Below are 17,801 nucleotides of genomic sequence, written 5' to 3'. Positions count from 1 at the left end.
CCAAGGATTTTGCTAAGTGAGGGGATCCCTGGGACAATCCCCGTAGACACTGATGGACGAGATGCCACTATTGTTTCTTCTTGGAGCTTCACATGCAAAGGCTCAAAGCCAGTTAGTTCAAGAACACATTCCCTACGACTCCAAGGCCACTGGTTCACCTCGCCTGGGTAAAGTATTCTTTCTTGCTTGCTTGCTTGCTTGTTTTTAGAGTATTTTTTAGTTGTAGATGGACACAATATCTTTATTTATTTTTATGTGGCACTGAGGATCGAACCCAGTACTTCGCATGTGTGAGGCAAGTGCTCTACCACTGAGCCACAACCCCAGCCCATAAAGTACTATTTCAAAGGAAAGGCACTGTCATTTCTGGTTGTAAACACACACACACACACACACACACACACACGGAAATAAATGTTATCAATGACACAGTCATTTCAGGAAATTTATATCCAAAAATTTTCATAAGAATACATGAAATTTCACAAGATCATTCATCGTAGCACCAAGCCTATATTCCTTGATAGAAAACTGTCAAATAACAAATACTCCAGTTAATTTCCCACAGGGATAAATTATGCAAATAGCCATTTATATCTTAATTTACAATAATCAATAAATAAGAGTGCACATTCATACAATTTTTAATCAAAGATCCCTTTTTTTACAAAGCTACAGCCATATATATATTCTAAATAGACAAAATAATCCTTGTACTACAAAATAACATTTCACTTTTTTTTCCTCCATATTTCTCCTGAAGCTCTCAGTAAAAGTTTTCAGACACAGTCAATGAAGTCCTGCCATGACATTAAAGAAACATTAAATCTGCTAAATATATCACAGATCCCCCAAAACGAAATACCTGCTAACCTCCAGGATAATAGCTCTGAAGAAACCCATCTCCAGGTTTAACCTGGTCCAACAGTGTTCAGTAGGGCTGGCCATGTTCCCTACAGTGTCAGCGCCAGAGCAAGTGATACAGGCATCATCTTGGTCCAATCTCAAGGGCAAAGAGCAAGGGTCTTGACACAGACAGCTGCTCCCTCCACAGGCCAGCCCAGGCTTGAGGGAACTCAAATGCAAACAGCACTGACTCTGAGCAGAAATTGAGCCTTTTTGAGTCACTACTAGAAAAAGAGGACAGAGGCCAAAAGTGGAAAGGTCTGGTTGGGTACAGCTATTTATTTCTGCAGCTGAATTTTTTAATTTAAAAGAAATCCCCTGGGAAACCATGTCAGCTGCTGTTTTAACTTAAGGAGACCAAATTAGTTCTGGAAACCCAAGGAAGTAGGTCCCCAGGTTCTACACCAAACTTTCATCCCAAACCTTCTACCAGATGACCTTCTGCTATTGCAAACTCTTCCCTAAGGCACTCTTTGTCAGATATGAACAGGAAGCAATGCTCTGAGCTTTGGCGTTCACTTATATACAGAAGTGCACATTTCCAGCACATAGGCCAATGGTGAGATCAACACAGAAATAAACACAAAGAACTATCTTGCCAACCTTTGGATTTTTAAACCTAGAAAGAACTTTTTATAAGAGGTCTTCCAATTTCCAACCTAGAGAGGTCAGGGAACTATCCAGGGTGTCTGCAGGTGAGCCCTGACTAGGATGTGGGTCGCTGAGGCCATGGCCAATGATGTCTCACTTTGGGCAATGTCAGCTCTCTAGACTGCAGACTACCTCAGATTCCTTTCAAAAGTATCTCGACTGTTGCATGACATTTAGGAATACCAGTGTCCTGTGGCTATCCTTCCTCACAGCATGGTCTTATAGATAATGTGCTATTGACTTTTGATGCAACTAGAAGAAGCAGTGACAAATAGCATAAACCTATCAAATGACATCTTTTCTTTTTTTTTTTATAACCATGCAAAAATCATGACTTTTAAACTTAAAAAAATCATGATCCCTATCTGAGACCCCAACCAATTATGACTTCATTTAAGTCACTCATGGTCTTCAGCCACCATTTTAATCATGCTCCACCTGTGCCTTTTCTGCTTGGATTTTCAAAGGAGAAAGCCTCGTTTCGACTCTGAAAACCATGTGCAGGAGAGAGGAACCATTAGGGACAGGAGGTACCATTAAACTCAAGTCACTGATGAACTGTGTTTGATATTAGACACTGAGATTTCACTGGTAAAGGCTGTTTAGAGGCAGAAATTTTGGTTGCAAATTTGCAACTGTAGGCTAAACCATGAATTTCTGAAGGAGAGATTTAAGCAGTTGGGTTTGGGAGTCCCAGTGTGAAAACCTGGGGACTGGGGAGAAGACTTCGAGGAAGGAAACAGCAGTGTGATTACTACACGTGTCCACCTTCCCAGTACAGAGCATGTCCATCCAACACTGGTCCAACTAGGCCAGTGTCATGAAGGATCAGAATTTCATTAGGGGGATCACTTTCTTTCCTAAGCAGTGATGTTAATTGTGAACATTAATGTCTGAAAATAAGCCCTACATTCCTGGTTCTGCCAACTACTAGCTCCAGGATGTGACCTTGTTATTCTTCCGGCCTGTGCTTTAGTTTCCTCCCATGATTGTTGGGAGGGTCCCATCAATGGATACACAATGGCTTCAACTTCCTCAGCTGGATTAGAAGCAGGACAGCCAGCAACAGGGCGGTGAATTGGAGAGAGGTGGACAGAAGCCTTGGGTAATGGAATGTTGGCAAGGAGATGTAGCCAGTGCTTGGAGAGGAGGGAAATGGAGAACTGGCAGCTACTGGGCAGGCTACAACTTTACAGCTCGCAAGGAAGGTATTTGTTCTTTGAGAAATGTGTGCTGAGTGCCTACACTACAAACCAGCTCAGCAGTCAATCTGCCCAAGGTCACCCAGGCATCAGGTGACAGTGAGGACACAGATCTAGATCTGGTTGACTTCCCAATATGCCCACTTTCCCTATTGTATGTGCCTCCCAGGGAAGGAAGAAAGGACGGGTAGAAAAAAACAACAACAAGAGAGGGTTCATTTAAGGACGGCCTGGTTAGCTGAAGCTAGATGGGCCATCAGCATGTCAAGGATTTAAACAGGTTAGCAGCAGGATCAGGCTGCGGGTGTTGAGGCCTGTATTTAAAAACAGCTTGGCCAGCGAGCACAAAATACTGGTTGTCTTTTTCCCTGATGAGAATGTTTCCTGGTGCACGGCTGCTATGGCCGGGGCTGGGCAGAACCGCTTGCCTGGTGTTTTGAGCAAGAACCTCAGAACAGGCTCCGGACACAACCAAGTCAGCCTTCTCGGCACTGCAGAGGCTACCAACCCTGGAAAGGCAGCTCAACGGCTCTGGTAACTTCTGCCAACTCTGAGAACCAGGAGCTCAGCCTCTGAGGTCACGCCAGCTCACCACAAGCCCTGTCCTTTACACAGCCAGGGAGAATGGCAAGGCCAAGGCCACCGAAGGCCAAGGCCGCTGAGGGGCTCTTACAAACCAGGGCGAGGAGGGCTGGTGCTCACTGGGGCCCGCGTGCCAGGGAAGTGGAGGGGCCCCATGCAACTCCTGCGAAGCCCAGGGTCCTCAGCCGCGGGCTCACTTCCACCAGCTGGGGGAAGCCTGGTGAGAGGCAGGGGCACAAAGGCCCCTCAAGCTCCCCAGAGCACCAGCGAGGCTGTGTCTCCTTTCTACTCCCCCACTGTGGCCGACTGGGTAAGGGAAACACCCTGTGGCAATTTTTAGCAAATAAACAAGATTCCACCAGCACCAACTCCCAACTTCTACTGCCCATCCTAGGTCCTGGGCCTTGTCCTGAGAGCAGCCCCCCCACTGCTGGTTGGGCTGGTGGCAGATGCAAACTGCAGCCGTAGCCGGGATGCTCCACCTTCTCTAAATGGGGTGTCAGCAGGGACCGTGTGGGGCTGGGGAAGAGAACACGCTGGGCCCTGCAGAGACCCGCACACCCTTGTTCCTGGAAAAACCACTGCCGGGAAGCTTTTGAAGCTCCGGCAAAGCCCTTTTCTGGGACTTCAGGGTGCGGAGCTCCATGGAAGAGTCCAGGTGGGCCATTCGGTGCAGACCCAGGGCAGTCCCTCCAGCAGGAAGGAGAGAGGGTCAGGTCTCAATGCTCCAGCAGGCTCTGGAGCCCTGCTGGAGCGCTGGGAAAACTAAGCTGGTGTGAAAGACTTCAGGTCACTCTGAGGATAGAATCACAGAAAGAAGTTTCCTCTCCAAAGAATCCGTGACTGCTTCTGACACCCAGGAGGACACCGTCTCTACTCATTTACTCTGGCTTCTGTTGGAGGCTAAAAGTTTGTAGAAAACTTAATTGGAAATGCAAATGGTCATCCCAGAGTCACTAGTTAGCAGGGTGATGAGTCATCTTTAGTTTTATTTATTCTTGTAATGGGGTCTCACTGTGTTGCCCAGACTGGTCTTGAACTCGGGCTCCTGCAAGCCTCCCATCACAGCCTCCTCATTTCTTATAGGAGGTGCTGAGCCCTCACATGACCCCTGTGGCTGTCCCACTTATGTCACCCTTGTGAAGGGCAGGTGAGCCGCCTCAGGAGGGACTCTTGGCAGCAGTTTTTCCAGCTGAACCCCAGGAGCAGGGAAGCCATGTCCTGGGTGGCAGCTCATGGAGCCATGAGGGTGTACTTACTGGGGCTGACCTCTGGGGGAAGCTCATCTGACCAGAAAGGTCAGGTGTGGCCAGGCTGCCCCCAACAGCTCTGTGATCACCAGCTCTGGCACACACTCCTATGAGGAAATCCGGCTCATGTTCCACACTCCAGCCCGCAGAGGACCCTGTTTGTTCGATGGCAAACACCAGCGTGGTCTACTTCCAGAAAACCTGGAAACACCACCACACAGCCTGGCCTTGTGAGCATGCGGAGATCTAGCGTGGTTTACTGGGGCTGAGTGACAGAACCGGGGGAAGGAAGGGGAAGAAAGAGCCACCTGAATGGCAGCCTCGAGCAGAGCTGGAGGGTCAGCTCACCCTCTCCTGTACTGGGCATCGTACAGATCAGCAACCCGGATGTTGTTATGGCCTCAGGGAGATGCAGAGAGGTACAGAGCAGTTGGCAGAGCAGCGAGCCACAGAGTCAACCATTGGAAATTCAAAGGGGTTTGCAGATCAAGACAGTGTACGGAGCACAGGGCTCACTTCTTCTGTCATGAAACTCTACAGAAATAAGAGCCAAGGAAAGACAGCTGCACAGCCATGAAGATCCAGGGTGGGAGAAGACAGCCGCAGGCCCTGGACGCCAATCCATCCACAGCAGGGGCAGAGCTGATGGGAAGTGAGGAGGGCGGAGGGGTACCAGGTGCCTATAGGGGGAGGCCACTGAGCCACTGCATCGGCATCCAGGAAAGGTGGGGGCGAGACACAGGGCTGGAGAGAGGCACATTTGTGGACTCCCAGGCCTCCTGTCCCTCCCATGCAGCCAGATGTCCCCTCTGCTCCTACACCATGGAGAAATAAGAGAAGCTCCAACCCAGGGACACCACACACAGCAAAGGCGGGAGCAACTTAGTGGACTAGCCACTGATTGGCCTTGAGACCGCCTGCTGGGCCAGAACTCCAGCACCGCAACGGGTCTTGGGTGCAGATGGCCTTACAGTTGTGGCACAGAACAAACACCCAGGCCGGGGGGCAAGCGGGAGTTGAAGTCCAGCTTGGGCTCTCCCTCAAGCTTTGCCCTACCTCACGGCTGCACCCTCTCAGAGAAAGGGATGAAGGGTATGCTCTGCCAGTCAGGCTAAGTGCCGTAGTGGCTTCTGCCCAGAGGGACACTTGTTTTTAAAACTGCACAAGGGCATTTCATAGACTAATAGCAGCCCCGTGTGAGTCCCTCTTCCCAGGCAGAGGAAGAGTGAAAAGCTCTCTAAAGAAATGGATCGGGCCGCAGAGAAAGAATGTGCAAATACTGACACAGGATTCTCCAAAGTCCAGTCCAGTCCTCGTGGACTAGAGAAAACCTACTAGTTGACACACAGCTTCCTGAGCATCCGCTTTTAAACATGAACAGATAGATCCACAGAATCACCAGATACTAGAGAAAAACTTGGAACATGAAAGATAAAGACAGAGACCAAAACAAGAGGAAGGAAACTTAGAGGAAGCTAAAGCAATATAGGAAGCAGAAAAGAACTTCCTCCCAAACACTATTATTGGCCGAGCGTGGTGGCACACACCTGTCATCTCAGCAACTCAGGAAGCTGAGGCAGGAGGATCACAAGTTCAAGGCCAGCCTCAGCAACTTAGGAGACCCTGTCTCAAAAAAAAAAAAAAAAAAAGGTTGGGGATGTAACTCAGTGGGGTAAAGTGTCCCTGGATTCAATCCCCAGTACAAAACAAAACAACACCAACAATAACATCCATAGGGCAATAGGATCTGCATTCCTGAATCAAGAACAAAACACTACAAAACAAAACCCAGAACAATGAACAGTTTTGGAAATCAACATAAAATTGAATATATTTTCCTGAAAGCAAATCAAAAAATAGAGATGAGAAATTAAAAAGATAAAAACATTAGAAGATTAGTTGGAGAGGTCCTATATTGGAATGACAGATCAGAATGAAAGAATGTAAATAATTTCGAGAAAACTTAAGACCTTTCTCTTAGGGCTCAGCACAAAGTATAATAGCAAAGATGTGACACCATCATGACAGTTCAGGACACCAAGAACAAAGCATTCTTCAGTGTTTCCAGGGAGAGGAGAAAACCAAGTCACATGGGAGTCCAAAGGCATCACAGAGGTCAACAACCACAGGTGGCGGGGAGGGGTGTATTTTGTAACTGCAGTTCTCTGCTCAGCCACATTTGCACAAATGCATTTTGCATTTTAAGTCATGCAAAAAAAAAAATCTCAAAATATTTGCAACAATATACTTTCCATGTTCCCTTTCTCGGGTTACTGAAGAATGTCACTCCAAAGAGAGATAGGGAGGGAGGGTGGGGCAGGGCAGAGAGAGGATATGAATCAAGGGGGAAGTGTGACTAGGAAGGCCATGTGCCCGAAGTGAACATGTGGCTCAGGAGTGAACATCCCTGACAAGCCCATGGCAGTGTCAATGCTGGATGCACCAAAGAACATGATCTAACTATAGGGTCCGGGCACAAGTGTCACCTCCATCTGCAGTATTAGCAGGTCAATAGATGTTTCTAAATAAATTAAAAGAATAAAGTGTAAGCATGTTATGTAGAAGTGCAAAGGTAAATATTAGAAGAACAGCTCAAAGTGTTCAAAATGCTTACTTCTAGGAGCAAGTTGCCTAGAACGTAGGAAATTGCTAGTTCTCATTAAAAACCTGATAGTCCTTTTTTTTTAATTAAAAAAAAAACTCCAAGGAATGGGATGGCTTGTCCAGCAGCCTGTTATAACCACCTTCTTCCATATAAGCCTATACTCAAATGAATTTTTTATCCTTTAAAAAATCAGTTTACTGCCAACCTGAGCCAAATGAGTTTTGGGCATCTTGCCACTAGATGTTTTAAAGAACATTCAAAGAGGAGGTGAGGGAGGGAGCCTGCAGAGAGCTTCTGAACAAGGCCTAGAGCTGTGAAACAAAATGATTCACATTTGGGTCAGCTCTTCTTTGGCATTTAATTTGGGCAGAGACGTCCAGGTGCCCAGGGTTATAAAATATCACACACATAATCTTTATTATGCGTACCTCTGAACTTCTGACGTTGCCAGGAAGCTCATTAATTAGCTCATTTTCTACGGGCTCCTGGCCTTCAAGATGGAGACACTCCAAGCTCCGAGAGCTTTTGCCTGGAAGGCTGAGATTCTTTGGGGGAAGGGAGGCAGAATGGCACAGAGGCCAGGTTTTGGCCTTAGGGGCTCCACCATGCTGTGTAAATTCTTTCAGTTTTGCTGGAACTCTGTATCTGAGACCTGCTGCTTGAAAGAAGAGAGTCCTTGGATTGCTAGGAAGGAATGGGATTCCCCGAGTAAAAGCAAGGCTGGTATGTCAAATGACACGCCTTGACAGGTGTGAAGAATGTTCCAGAAGGTATAGGGGTTGAGCTTGAAGGTGAACAAAGCTTCCTCATGGAAAAGACAGCAAAAACAAATTGAAATTTTTTTAAAAGATAACAAAACAAAGTTTGATAGGTGCCCAAATATTTGGTTTTGCTTGAATGAGAACATTTTTTCCCTAGTCATTTTATCAAGACATTCATGTGCACAGTAGAAGTTTCCTGCAAAAAGGGACAGCTCTGGACTGGGCATCAGGGTGCTCATGACAAGTCTATTCCAGGTGGGCTGTGTGACCTTGGCCAACCTGCTGTGCCTCTCTGGGTTCAGCTGGACAAACTGCTCCCTGAGTCTTTGCTGAGTAGAGTTCATAACTTTGGAAGGAAGAGTTCATAACTTTGCATGCTCTCGAGGGGGAGGGCAGAGGCAAGAGGAAACTTAAACAGCCTTCACTGACCTGAGTCTTAGCCGGACCCAGGCTGATCTGATGGGAGGGTGGGAGAAGTGTCTTTGTCTTTCTTACAACCCACCTGCTTTGCTCTACTCCATCATGGCTCTGGAGCTTTCCAGAAAGACTTTTCAAGAAACCCGTTTTGATGACTGGCAAGGGGTGCCAAGGCCACAACAGGTATTCTGAGGTCAGCATGTCCCAAAGCATTCCAGCAGCACAGTGGGCACTTGTTCTTAGCCTGGCCACCTCCAAGCTCCTCAGGACCTTTCACAATGCCCTGCTGGGCCCCGAGGTCTCACAGAAGATCAGCAAAGTGGGAGTGGGGTCTCCGCCTGCTGGGAGCCAGCTAGAGCTCTGTTTAGAACACGTTGTCTAGATTGGCTCCTCTTAGGTTTCACTTGACAGAAAATATGATTTTCATTTGAAAAGTCACAGTTCTAACTCCAACCAATCAATGCAAAAGCAAATTAAAAATACATCTCAACTGGATATGGTGACATTCAACTGAAATCCCAGCAACTCAGGAGGCTGAGGCAGGAGGAACACAAGTTGGAGGCCAGCCTCAGCAACTTCACAAGACCCTGTCTCAAAAAAATAAAAAGGGCTGGGGGTGTGGCTCAGCAGCAGAGTGCCCTCAGATTCAATCCCGAGTACCAGGAAAAAAAAAAAATGCATCTCACTCCTCCAACCCCTTCAAGAAAACCAGGGTGAGAAATGCAAGTGCTGTGGCTCACAACAGAGCCTTGGTCTTCTTCCTTGATTCTGCCATTCCCTGGTGCCCTTTCTGGGAGCCAGCAGCTCGGTGCTGCTTGGTTCCCCCAACGAATGCAACCAGTCACCAGACTGCAGCAGGTGCACAGACCTGCATCTTCACCCAGACACCTGCACTTGGAGGAAACTTCTTCCAGGTAAGGTCCCCAGGGGACCAACGCTCCTCCTCATCAGGCAGACCGTCATCCGAGAGGTGAGTAACTAGAGTTCATCCAGGACCTGGGAAACCTGCATGCATCAGAGCCGAGATCCAGGTGTTGGCTGAATATTGGTGACGATGCTTACCATCTGATCAAGCAAGGCACAAGGACAAGACTCACCAGGGAGGCGGCTGCCACCTGAGTTCTGAGCACACAGCCAAAGGGGAAAGGTGCTCTCAGGCCCCAAGGAGGGGAAAGGACAGGAGCAAAGCAGGACAGCAGGGGGCGGGGCCTGGGCTCCCCCAGGTCTTCCACCACCTGCAGAAGCGGCCCCACCCCCAACACAAAACAAAATTAAGTAAAAAGACCCCACCCTGGTCAGGGGCCTGTCTTTTTTATTCTCCAGACACACACATCAGAGCCTGTTGACATCCAGCTGCGGGAAGAGCAGGAGGCAGTAGACCAGGAGCCAGAGAAAGAGAATAAAATACATCACATCCGGCTGCTGCACAAACTGTGTCAGGGAGTCACTCTGTGGGCTCTGGCTGCCCAGGGACATGGCTTCTCCAGAATTTTTGGCCTTCCTACAGAGGGAAAGACAGGGGACAGCCGTTAGTAGCAGGGCCCCAGGAGGGTGGCCCACACCCCGACCCCATCCCCACTGCCCCAGAGCCCAGGACGTGGTGTGATGACTCCGGGAGGCCACAAGTCATGGGCATGGACCCAAGGATGAGGGTGGCCATCCCGGTGGCCCTTCTGGCTTCCACCTGCCCAGCTCAGCTCCTGGGCACCAAGCGGGAGGAATGGTCAGCACTGTCCCACAGATGGGCATACTGAGACTTGTGAGGGCGGTGACTTGCCCCAGCTCTCCAGGGACACTGCCTTCATATCACAGTGTCCTCAGGATGCTCCCCTTAAGGAGTGAGGTACTGACAGATTCCAGTTACTTTCTAGTCATGGAGGGGACTCCTCAGCCATCAAAAGGAGTGCAGAGTGCCCCAGTGACAGGTGATTTCAGAATGGCCACCAGAAACATGTAAAGACACCCCTGAGTTTCACTTCTGGCTTTAGAATATCACCATTAGGAGAATTATTAGATATGATTTTGGCCAGGTGTGTCTCTTTTATTCTATAGGACGCAGGGCTTAAAATGACACTTCGATTTTGCCTGCTAAGTCACAGGGGCTGGCAGGATGGTGGGAGCCAGCCTAGGGCAGAGCAGAAGAGAGGGTCCAGCTGACCTGGGGGAGGGGCTGATGTGGGTGCCTGAGTGGCAGCGTCTAAGGCCCTTCCTGAGCCTGAAATGAGGAGGCAAAAGACAGCATCCCTGACGTGTGGGGGGAGGGTGTCAACTGAGTGGAGTGATTCATGTGATTCAAGTAGCACGGGATGCACACCTGTAACCCCAGGGACCTGGGAGGCTGAACCAGGAGGACCCCAAGTTCAAGGCCAGCCTGTGCAACTTAGCAACACTGTCTCAAAATAAAAAAGTAAAGGCTGGGATGCAGCCTCGTGGCAGAGTGTTTGCCTAGAGTGTGTGAGGCCCGGGTTCCATCCTCCAAATGGCGATAAAATAAATAAATAAGCAAACTGAGTGATTCACATGCTGATAATGATCAGCTGACAGCATTTCTCTTTTTTAAATTATAGAAAAAAGTGAATTTCAAGGGTGATAAATGCTTGTTGTGGACCTGTGATCGACACCCGCATCTGTCACCCCTCGGGTTTTACTTTCGGCTGCTCTATCTCAAGTGTTGTCCTATGAGCCTGTTCAGCCTAGTCAAAAACTTGACTTTGCATTTCCGTTTCAGGCCAGCAAGGGAAGCTTGGCTTGCTTCTTTTTTAGGAGCCAGAGGGGAGGAGTCCTAAGGCCCATGCTCCTGGGGATTGAGCAATATTCAGACAGAAGCTTCCAATTCCAGTTATCTAACCTCCCAGGCCAAGTCAAAGCCATTGGGGGGGATAGGGAGAGAGTGGGAGGGAGGGAGAGAGAGCAATTAAAGCCCCTGTATGACTGCGACTTGGTTGGGGCCATCGCAGACTGGGAGATGTTTCTGCTCTCTGGGCTCTACATGGGCTGTTTCTCAGCCAGCTCAGCGACATTCGATTGGGCTAGCTAGTTCTCCAACAGTAAGAAATACTTTCATGGACATCCCGGCATGTTTGCATTCCCTCTTCATGTCTGCTCTGATGCCATAAAACTGTAAAATCAGCTCAGTGAGCTTCTGAGTATTGTACCTGCAGGGGCGACAGAATGAACACAGGCTGTCAGGGGCCACTCCCCCGCCCCTCTCCTCCTGCCTGGCCCTGCGGCGGTACCTCCTTTCTGCCACTGCTTGATTTAAATGCAGCTGTCGGCTCGTAACTCAGACTCCTCTTTGCCCTGACTGGTTTTCTAAACCACACTCCACCACTGTTCATTAATATCCGCTTCACCCTCCCACGCATACTGAATTTATATTCGGAGCCTCTGGAACAGGTATTTCCTACATTCTTTCAAGTTATTATTACTGTGATCCACAAAACACAGAAGGAAAATAAAATCTCCACCCCATCAGGTAGGCTATGCCTCATTAAAAACATTTTTTTTTAACCCCACCAAACTTGCAGCAGAACGAAGCCACCAACCTGGTTAACATTCGGTTTCTTCTGTCGTCCAGATCTGCGGCATTCCTCAATTGAACATAGCTAAAATGATCCTACAGTGAAATTTATAAACAAAACCCCGCAACCCAATTAGTAAAGATGAAATCTCTGAAACAGAAAATAAGATGATTTCAAACAGAGTCAAGGGTGCCAGGCTTTTCTCGATACTGCAAACAGCTAATTCCAAAATCAAACTGCTAAACGGTCAACATTGTCCCACCACTTCCCCACGCCCTCCAGGGTGACCGGGAGAGGCCCTCCCGCCACCCATAACCCCTTCCAGGTGTGCTGCAGAGCTGGGCTGCTGCGGGTCCCCGAAATTTGAGGCTGGGTATCCGCAAATGTCAAGAGGGACCTCTACCTATGTTATGCCCCTGTCATTGAATGGGACCTTCTAGGTGTGTGCGCTGGGTCTAGGGAGGCGTCTTGGATGTGTGGTTTTTTTTTTTTCTTTCTTTTCTTTTTTTTTTTTTTTATAACAAAGAGGCCTTTGGGCTTTAAAATCATCACTTTATTTACATCCCTTATCGCCCAAACTGGACATCCAATTGGACTGTGCTTAATGACAAGGTTTCAATGTGTTTGTCTTCTATCCAAAAGTATAGTTGTTGCTCAACAGTGATTTCAAAGCTCTAGGCCTGGGAGGAGGAAGGGTGGAAAGGAATTGATTAATTAGCAGGGACCGAGGGGAAGAATAAATTCACATACTAACCGATTCCAAAGACCTATTAGTATGGCGTCGAATGTAAATACTGGAGTCACTGTGACTAGTCCTGAAAAACAAAGACATGTTTTAAATTGACACCACCCAGAACTCCCCGAGGCTTGTGACATGGTTACCCCCAGCCCCAGTTGTCCCCGCGTGCACTCAGGCAAGTGGCGACTTCAGACCGAGGGACAGAAATGACAACTTTTATCCAACATGCCCACTTTGTGGGTGGGTGCTTATGCACAGTGAGACGGATACAGAGACACACGGACTACAGAGCGACACCGCCAGGATGCTTACTGGAAAGCAGGCCACTTAGCAATCCTGGCTTTCTGGGTCCAAGCACCCAGAGGTCCTGGGGCCCGCCTGGATCCTCTGCAAGTTAGATAGCCGCGGGCCTCACCCGGGATCTGGGCCCTCTAGCCCTCCTTCCCACTCAGAGCGCTGCTCTTGCGGCCTGGTCCTGGGTGTGCCCCTTTCCCCTCATACACAAGCAGGCAAATTTTCCCACCAAAACTTTGAGGCTGGCGGGGGATGGGCCTCTGTCCTTGAAACACAGGTGGCCCACTGAGGGCTGTGGCAAGGGAGGCCTGGGCTGTCATCTAGGCTCCTAGCAGATTAGCTGGCAATGCCGGCCACAGACTTGTATCTCTGATCAACGTTCCTCCTCTGTAAAGGGATCATCATTCCCATCCTGCCTACTCTGCAGAGCCAATGGTGCTGGTGGGCTCATGAGCTCTGAGCACGGGGTCCTGTTTTGGCGCCAGGTGTTGGTTCGGTGCTGTGGACCTCAGCATAGAGAGTCAACTCAGTTTCCTTGATTCAAGCCCCCTGAGTGACCTCCTGGGGGTCTGGGGAAAATGTATTTGTCTCAAGAGTTTATTTCCGGGCAATTTGACACTCGGCAGCTTTGGCTTTCCTGCCCACTGCTGTCCTGAGAACCCTGCCTTGCTCCGCACTGGGTACATTTGCAGCTAGGAGTTATGCCTATTACATACCAGGCCCACGTTAGGCTCAGGGAAACCGTAGTCCTTGTAATTCCATCTAAAAACTGCCACTTTTTTTCTGGCTGGTGTCACAGCACAGAAATAGAGTAAAATGTACCTACAAAGACAAAAACCCACTCTGGTGCCCAGACCCCAGTGGTGCCTCAAACAGAGCTGACCCTGACACTGCAGGCCTGGAGAGGCAGACGTGCCCTGCACGTGTGTCTGTGGTGTTTTCTAATAAGGGGGCACCTCCGTATCAGGAAGGGACTCTCCTCGGTGCCCTGGCTTTTGCAGCAAGTTTCCTTTTAGATATTTTGAGATTCATTTATAGTAGGTTTGAATCCTGATCTTCATTCTTTAAGCAAATACTTATCGAGATCCTACTGTGTGCCAGGAACCAGGCTAGGTGCTCAGAACCCACCCTCCTTGCCCTCCAGGAGCCAAGAGAAGACAAGAGAGCTCATTCATCAAGCGAGTGCCTATTTCCTTAATCTTCTACCCAAAGGATTTCAGTGAATGCCAACTACAAGCCAGTGCCTGTGCTAACTAACTACTGGGGCTGGGCTCTCTATACATCTCTCTTTAAGGAGATCACTGGGGAGGATAAAGACATTCTTAAACACAGGTGACTAGGGAAATTACAGTTCGGCTCTGCACAGTGAGGAAAAAGAGGAGGCTAGAGGAACATATAGAGGGGAATCTTCTTGGAGGAAGAGGCAGGTGGAGCTGAGAACCAAGGCTGAGATGTAGTAAGCCAGGGGACAGGCAGGTGCCAGCATTCCAGATAGAGGGAAAGTCACTAAAGGAGCCTGGAGAGGGGCTCAGTCAAGAAACTGAACTATGGCCAGGTGCCTGGTACAGGGTGGATGGAAACAGAGATCACTTGGGTCCTGCAGGCTCTGAAACAATGGGCCTCTCTACCTTGTCCAGTGGGGAGCCCCAAAGGAGACAGAACTGAGAGATGGCCAGAAAAACACCCTGCACCAGGGGGAGAGGCGCCCAGAACACGGTCCCATTCAGTAATGTGGAGCCAGGTGCTGACCCCGCTGCAGATCAGTGTTCCTGGGTGTCCAGGAGGGGTGGCGTCTCCTACCCTGGAGCAGCAGGTGGAGGGCTCTGGGGTTCTCGCTTTTGCTTGCACTTGGGACTCAGCTTCAAGCTTTGCCACTGCTGTGCCTGGGTAAGGGGGAAGGACCTCTGCCCTGGGCAAGGAGATTGGACCCTGAAACGACAGCTTCCCCTCCCTGTCTGTCCTGGGCTCCTCTTCCCTGGGCTTCACCTGTGCTACCAATGCACACGGCGCATGTCCAGGGAGTTGGCTTTGCCCCCACTCCCGGCTCCCCTCCCACTTCCTTCCCTTCACAGCGTTTGCTGAGGTGCCTGCTGCTGGCTGTTTGCTCTGGCTATTTCCTTCACGGCTGCCTCTGTTTCCCCACATCCCAGGCCCAGAAGCCAAGCAGAGTGGACCTGGAGCCCTGGGCACCCGTGGCTCTTCCTCTGGCCCCCAGCAGGCTCCCCAAATGCATGACTCCATAATTTTCCTGATTGGCCAAGACCACTCCCGCCTCCTGGGGAACAGGGGCCAGAGGAGAAATGTGGACCGTGGGGTCGGCGGTTCTGGTCTCAGAGCCCGGCGCTGCCATTGCCTAAGCCCAGAGGCCCTGGGGAGTTCACAAGGTCCAAGATTCCCTGTCTGCCATTGCGAAGCACGAGCCCACCCACATGCCTCGGGTGGCGACGTGAGAACGAACCAGGAAGGCTGTGTGAAGGCCCTGCACGCAGTGGGCTTGGGAAACAGTGATGACGGGGAGGGGACCGGGAGACACCCGGGTCTTCTGACAGCAGAGACACATTATCCCTGTGACAAATCTGGCTCCTCTAGCAGCCTTGGAGTGACCGGGCAGGTGGGTGCTGCGAGCTCCTATAGATCATCTGAGGCTCGTCATCCTTCTGCTCCTTCCTTGCCCCAAGAAAAATCAAACATCCCAACCACCTTCCGGCCGAAGCTGGGGGAGACACCAGAATACTAACATCCACGTCTAGCTTCTATGTGACCAGGACAGAGGTCACAAGCTCCAAGTCAGTAGGGTGCGTATAAATGGGAAGTCGGGCTCCACTTGGCCCAATGGCTATCTGGGACCAGGGCAGCTGGCAGCCTCCAAGTTCATCACTTTCCCACCAGCACCGGCTGGGTTGGGCCATTTTGGGCCAGTGGCTGTTTCCACCCAAACAGCAGAGTGAGGAGGGAGGGCAAGCAAGGTGCCCTGCGGGTCCTGCTCCTGACAAGCTCTGGTGACAGGCAGGCAGGGGAGCCCAGGTGCGGAGAACCGGGACTTTGCTGACTCTGTATTTCTGGACCCTTGCCCAGTGCCACCCCTGAACCCCCCAAAATCGAAGCTGCAAAAGGAATGAGTACAGACAGCGACTCTCTGGCTCCATCTCTAGGGCGAAAAGATTTTTAGTAAAATACCTGGAAGGGACTTTGTGGTCGCCAGCGTCTTCTTCTAGGTCCTCTGAGGACCGAACGGTTCCAGGTGCTATAAATAACGAGCCTTCGTCGGGGTCCATGTGCTTCCTTTTCTCCTTCTTCTTACTGCTGGTTGGCCCTTCCTGGACCTTTACTTCTAACGGGTTCGCTATATTTTCTGAGCGTGGGGATTCTTGGGACTAGAAGACAAAAGAGCCCAAAACAAGTCAAATTTCCTGCCAGAGCAGATGACATCGCCGAGCAGTGTCCCAGCCCAGCCACAATACCCAGTAATCTCCCTCCAGCACCCTCTGCCCCTGAGAGAACCCACCCCAACTCCTGTGCCTTGTGTGGAATTCAAAGGCTGTAAATGGATGGAGAACAGGGCAGGGCTTAGAGTCAGGAGGCTCTTACTTCACATCCCGCTGAGTCAGCTCTTTGACCTTGAGCAGCTGACCTCTCTTAGAGCCTTCCTTTTCTGCCTGTCAGCTGGGTACAATATTCAACTCCCAACCCCTTCCCACTGTACCATGGGGTTTCCTAGAGAAGATGTCTCTCAGAGGGGCAGGAGTTGACTCCTCCACATGACCACCCTCCTCCCTGTGAAGCACAGGAAGGATCCCGGAAATCAGGTGGGTCAAGTGTGCACAGGTGGCCACAAGCTTGAGTGGTACACACAGGCCAGTTCAGAGTTTGTGGGATGACACCCCACTGTGGCCAAGGGCCATGCAGCGCCACATCTCTAGCTCTCAGTTGGAAACGAAGAGCTTCTGACCACTGCCATACCAGCCTCCTGAACCCAACAGCAATGTCCCATGACATAGAGAAGCTCAGGGATTGTGGAGCTACTCCTGGGACCAGGGCAGCTGGCAGCCTCCAAGTTCATCTGAGGGCCAGGTATCAAACGATCCACCCCCTGTCTCCGGAGCCAAATGCCGGGAGCTCGGGGAGTGGGCAGGCACTTGTTGGAGAGGCGGAGCCAGAGTGTGAATACCAGTCCCCCAGATGCAGGGAGGGCCAGGCTCAGGAGGCCGCGTGACCTGCCCCAGTTCACACCACCAGTGCCATGGGGATTCTGCGTCTCCACTTGATTCCATGATCCCCCCCAGGGCTCCCTCAACCTGCCCACATGCTGGAACAGCCGGGCTGGTCTGCCTTCGGCGTTCCCACTGCCAGCACTGCGCGGGCCAGGGAGAGGGTCCCGCCGCTGAGTAGTCATTCTAAGTAATGGGGCAGAGCTGCCACTCTACTCTCTCCCTGTCCCCCACCTGACCCCGACCTTTTGTCCTAAAGGAGCTTTTTGGCTGACCACAATCTGAAGAATCGCCCCCATTGTTCCCCTGTCCCCAGCTTGGGGACATGAAGGCCTGATCTCACTGACTTTTTAGGCTCCCACAGGGCAGGGCTGGCTTCGGAGAAGTCAGCCTCCAGCAGTGGGAAGAGGCGGAAAGGCAGGTGGGGCTCCTCTCCCTGGGGGCAGTGCGTCCCTGGCCCTGTGGGACCATCTGTCCCACAGATGGCGCACTCACTGCCCTGCCCCAAACGGCCATCTCCTGCCACGTTTGCCCTCTACACCTGGAATTCTCCCCGCCACTGTCCCGAGGGCAAACTGAATGAAACCAAGCCCCAGGTGTGGCAGCTTTCCACCTGAGTCCCATCTGAGGCTCCTCAAGCCCCCTTCTCCCTGTAGCCCTCCCCA

At 50.6% G+C, this 17,801-nt stretch overlaps 1 protein-coding gene across 8 annotated transcripts in view; it reads right to left on the bottom strand.

The window, feature by feature from the left end:
- Positions 1-431: 431 nt before the first annotated feature.
- Clmn (calmin) overlaps positions 432-17,801 on the bottom strand; it is a 95,986-nt gene continuing 78,616 nt past the window's right edge. For 4 of the 8 annotated variants that reach the window (XM_046440534.2, XM_058577820.1, XM_046440536.2 and 1 more), the window contains 5 exons: positions 16,106-16,302; positions 12,650-12,710; positions 11,920-11,990; positions 11,433-11,529; positions 432-9,871 (listed from right to left, as the gene is read on the bottom strand). In XM_046440534.2, the coding sequence (XP_046296490.1) occupies positions 9,707-9,871; positions 11,433-11,529; positions 11,920-11,990; positions 12,650-12,710; positions 16,106-16,302 (591 nt within the window). In that variant the 3' untranslated portion in view covers positions 432-9,706. Of the gene's footprint in view, positions 9,876-11,432; positions 11,530-11,919; positions 11,991-12,426; positions 12,576-12,649; positions 12,711-16,105; positions 16,303-17,801 lie in introns of those variants that run through there. The other 4 variants (XM_046440535.2, XM_058577817.1, XM_058577818.1 and 1 more) reach the window with 3 other exon arrangements.

The sequence above is a fragment of the Marmota monax genome, unplaced genomic scaffold, assembly GCF_021218885.2.
Source record: "Marmota monax isolate L192 unplaced genomic scaffold, Marmota_monax_Labrador192_F-V1.1 WCK01_AAM20220418_F8-fsc00017, whole genome shotgun sequence".
NCBI classification, from domain to species: Eukaryota; Metazoa; Chordata; class Mammalia; order Rodentia; family Sciuridae; genus Marmota; species Marmota monax.
This window is presented reverse-complemented; position numbering and strand designations above follow the sequence as displayed.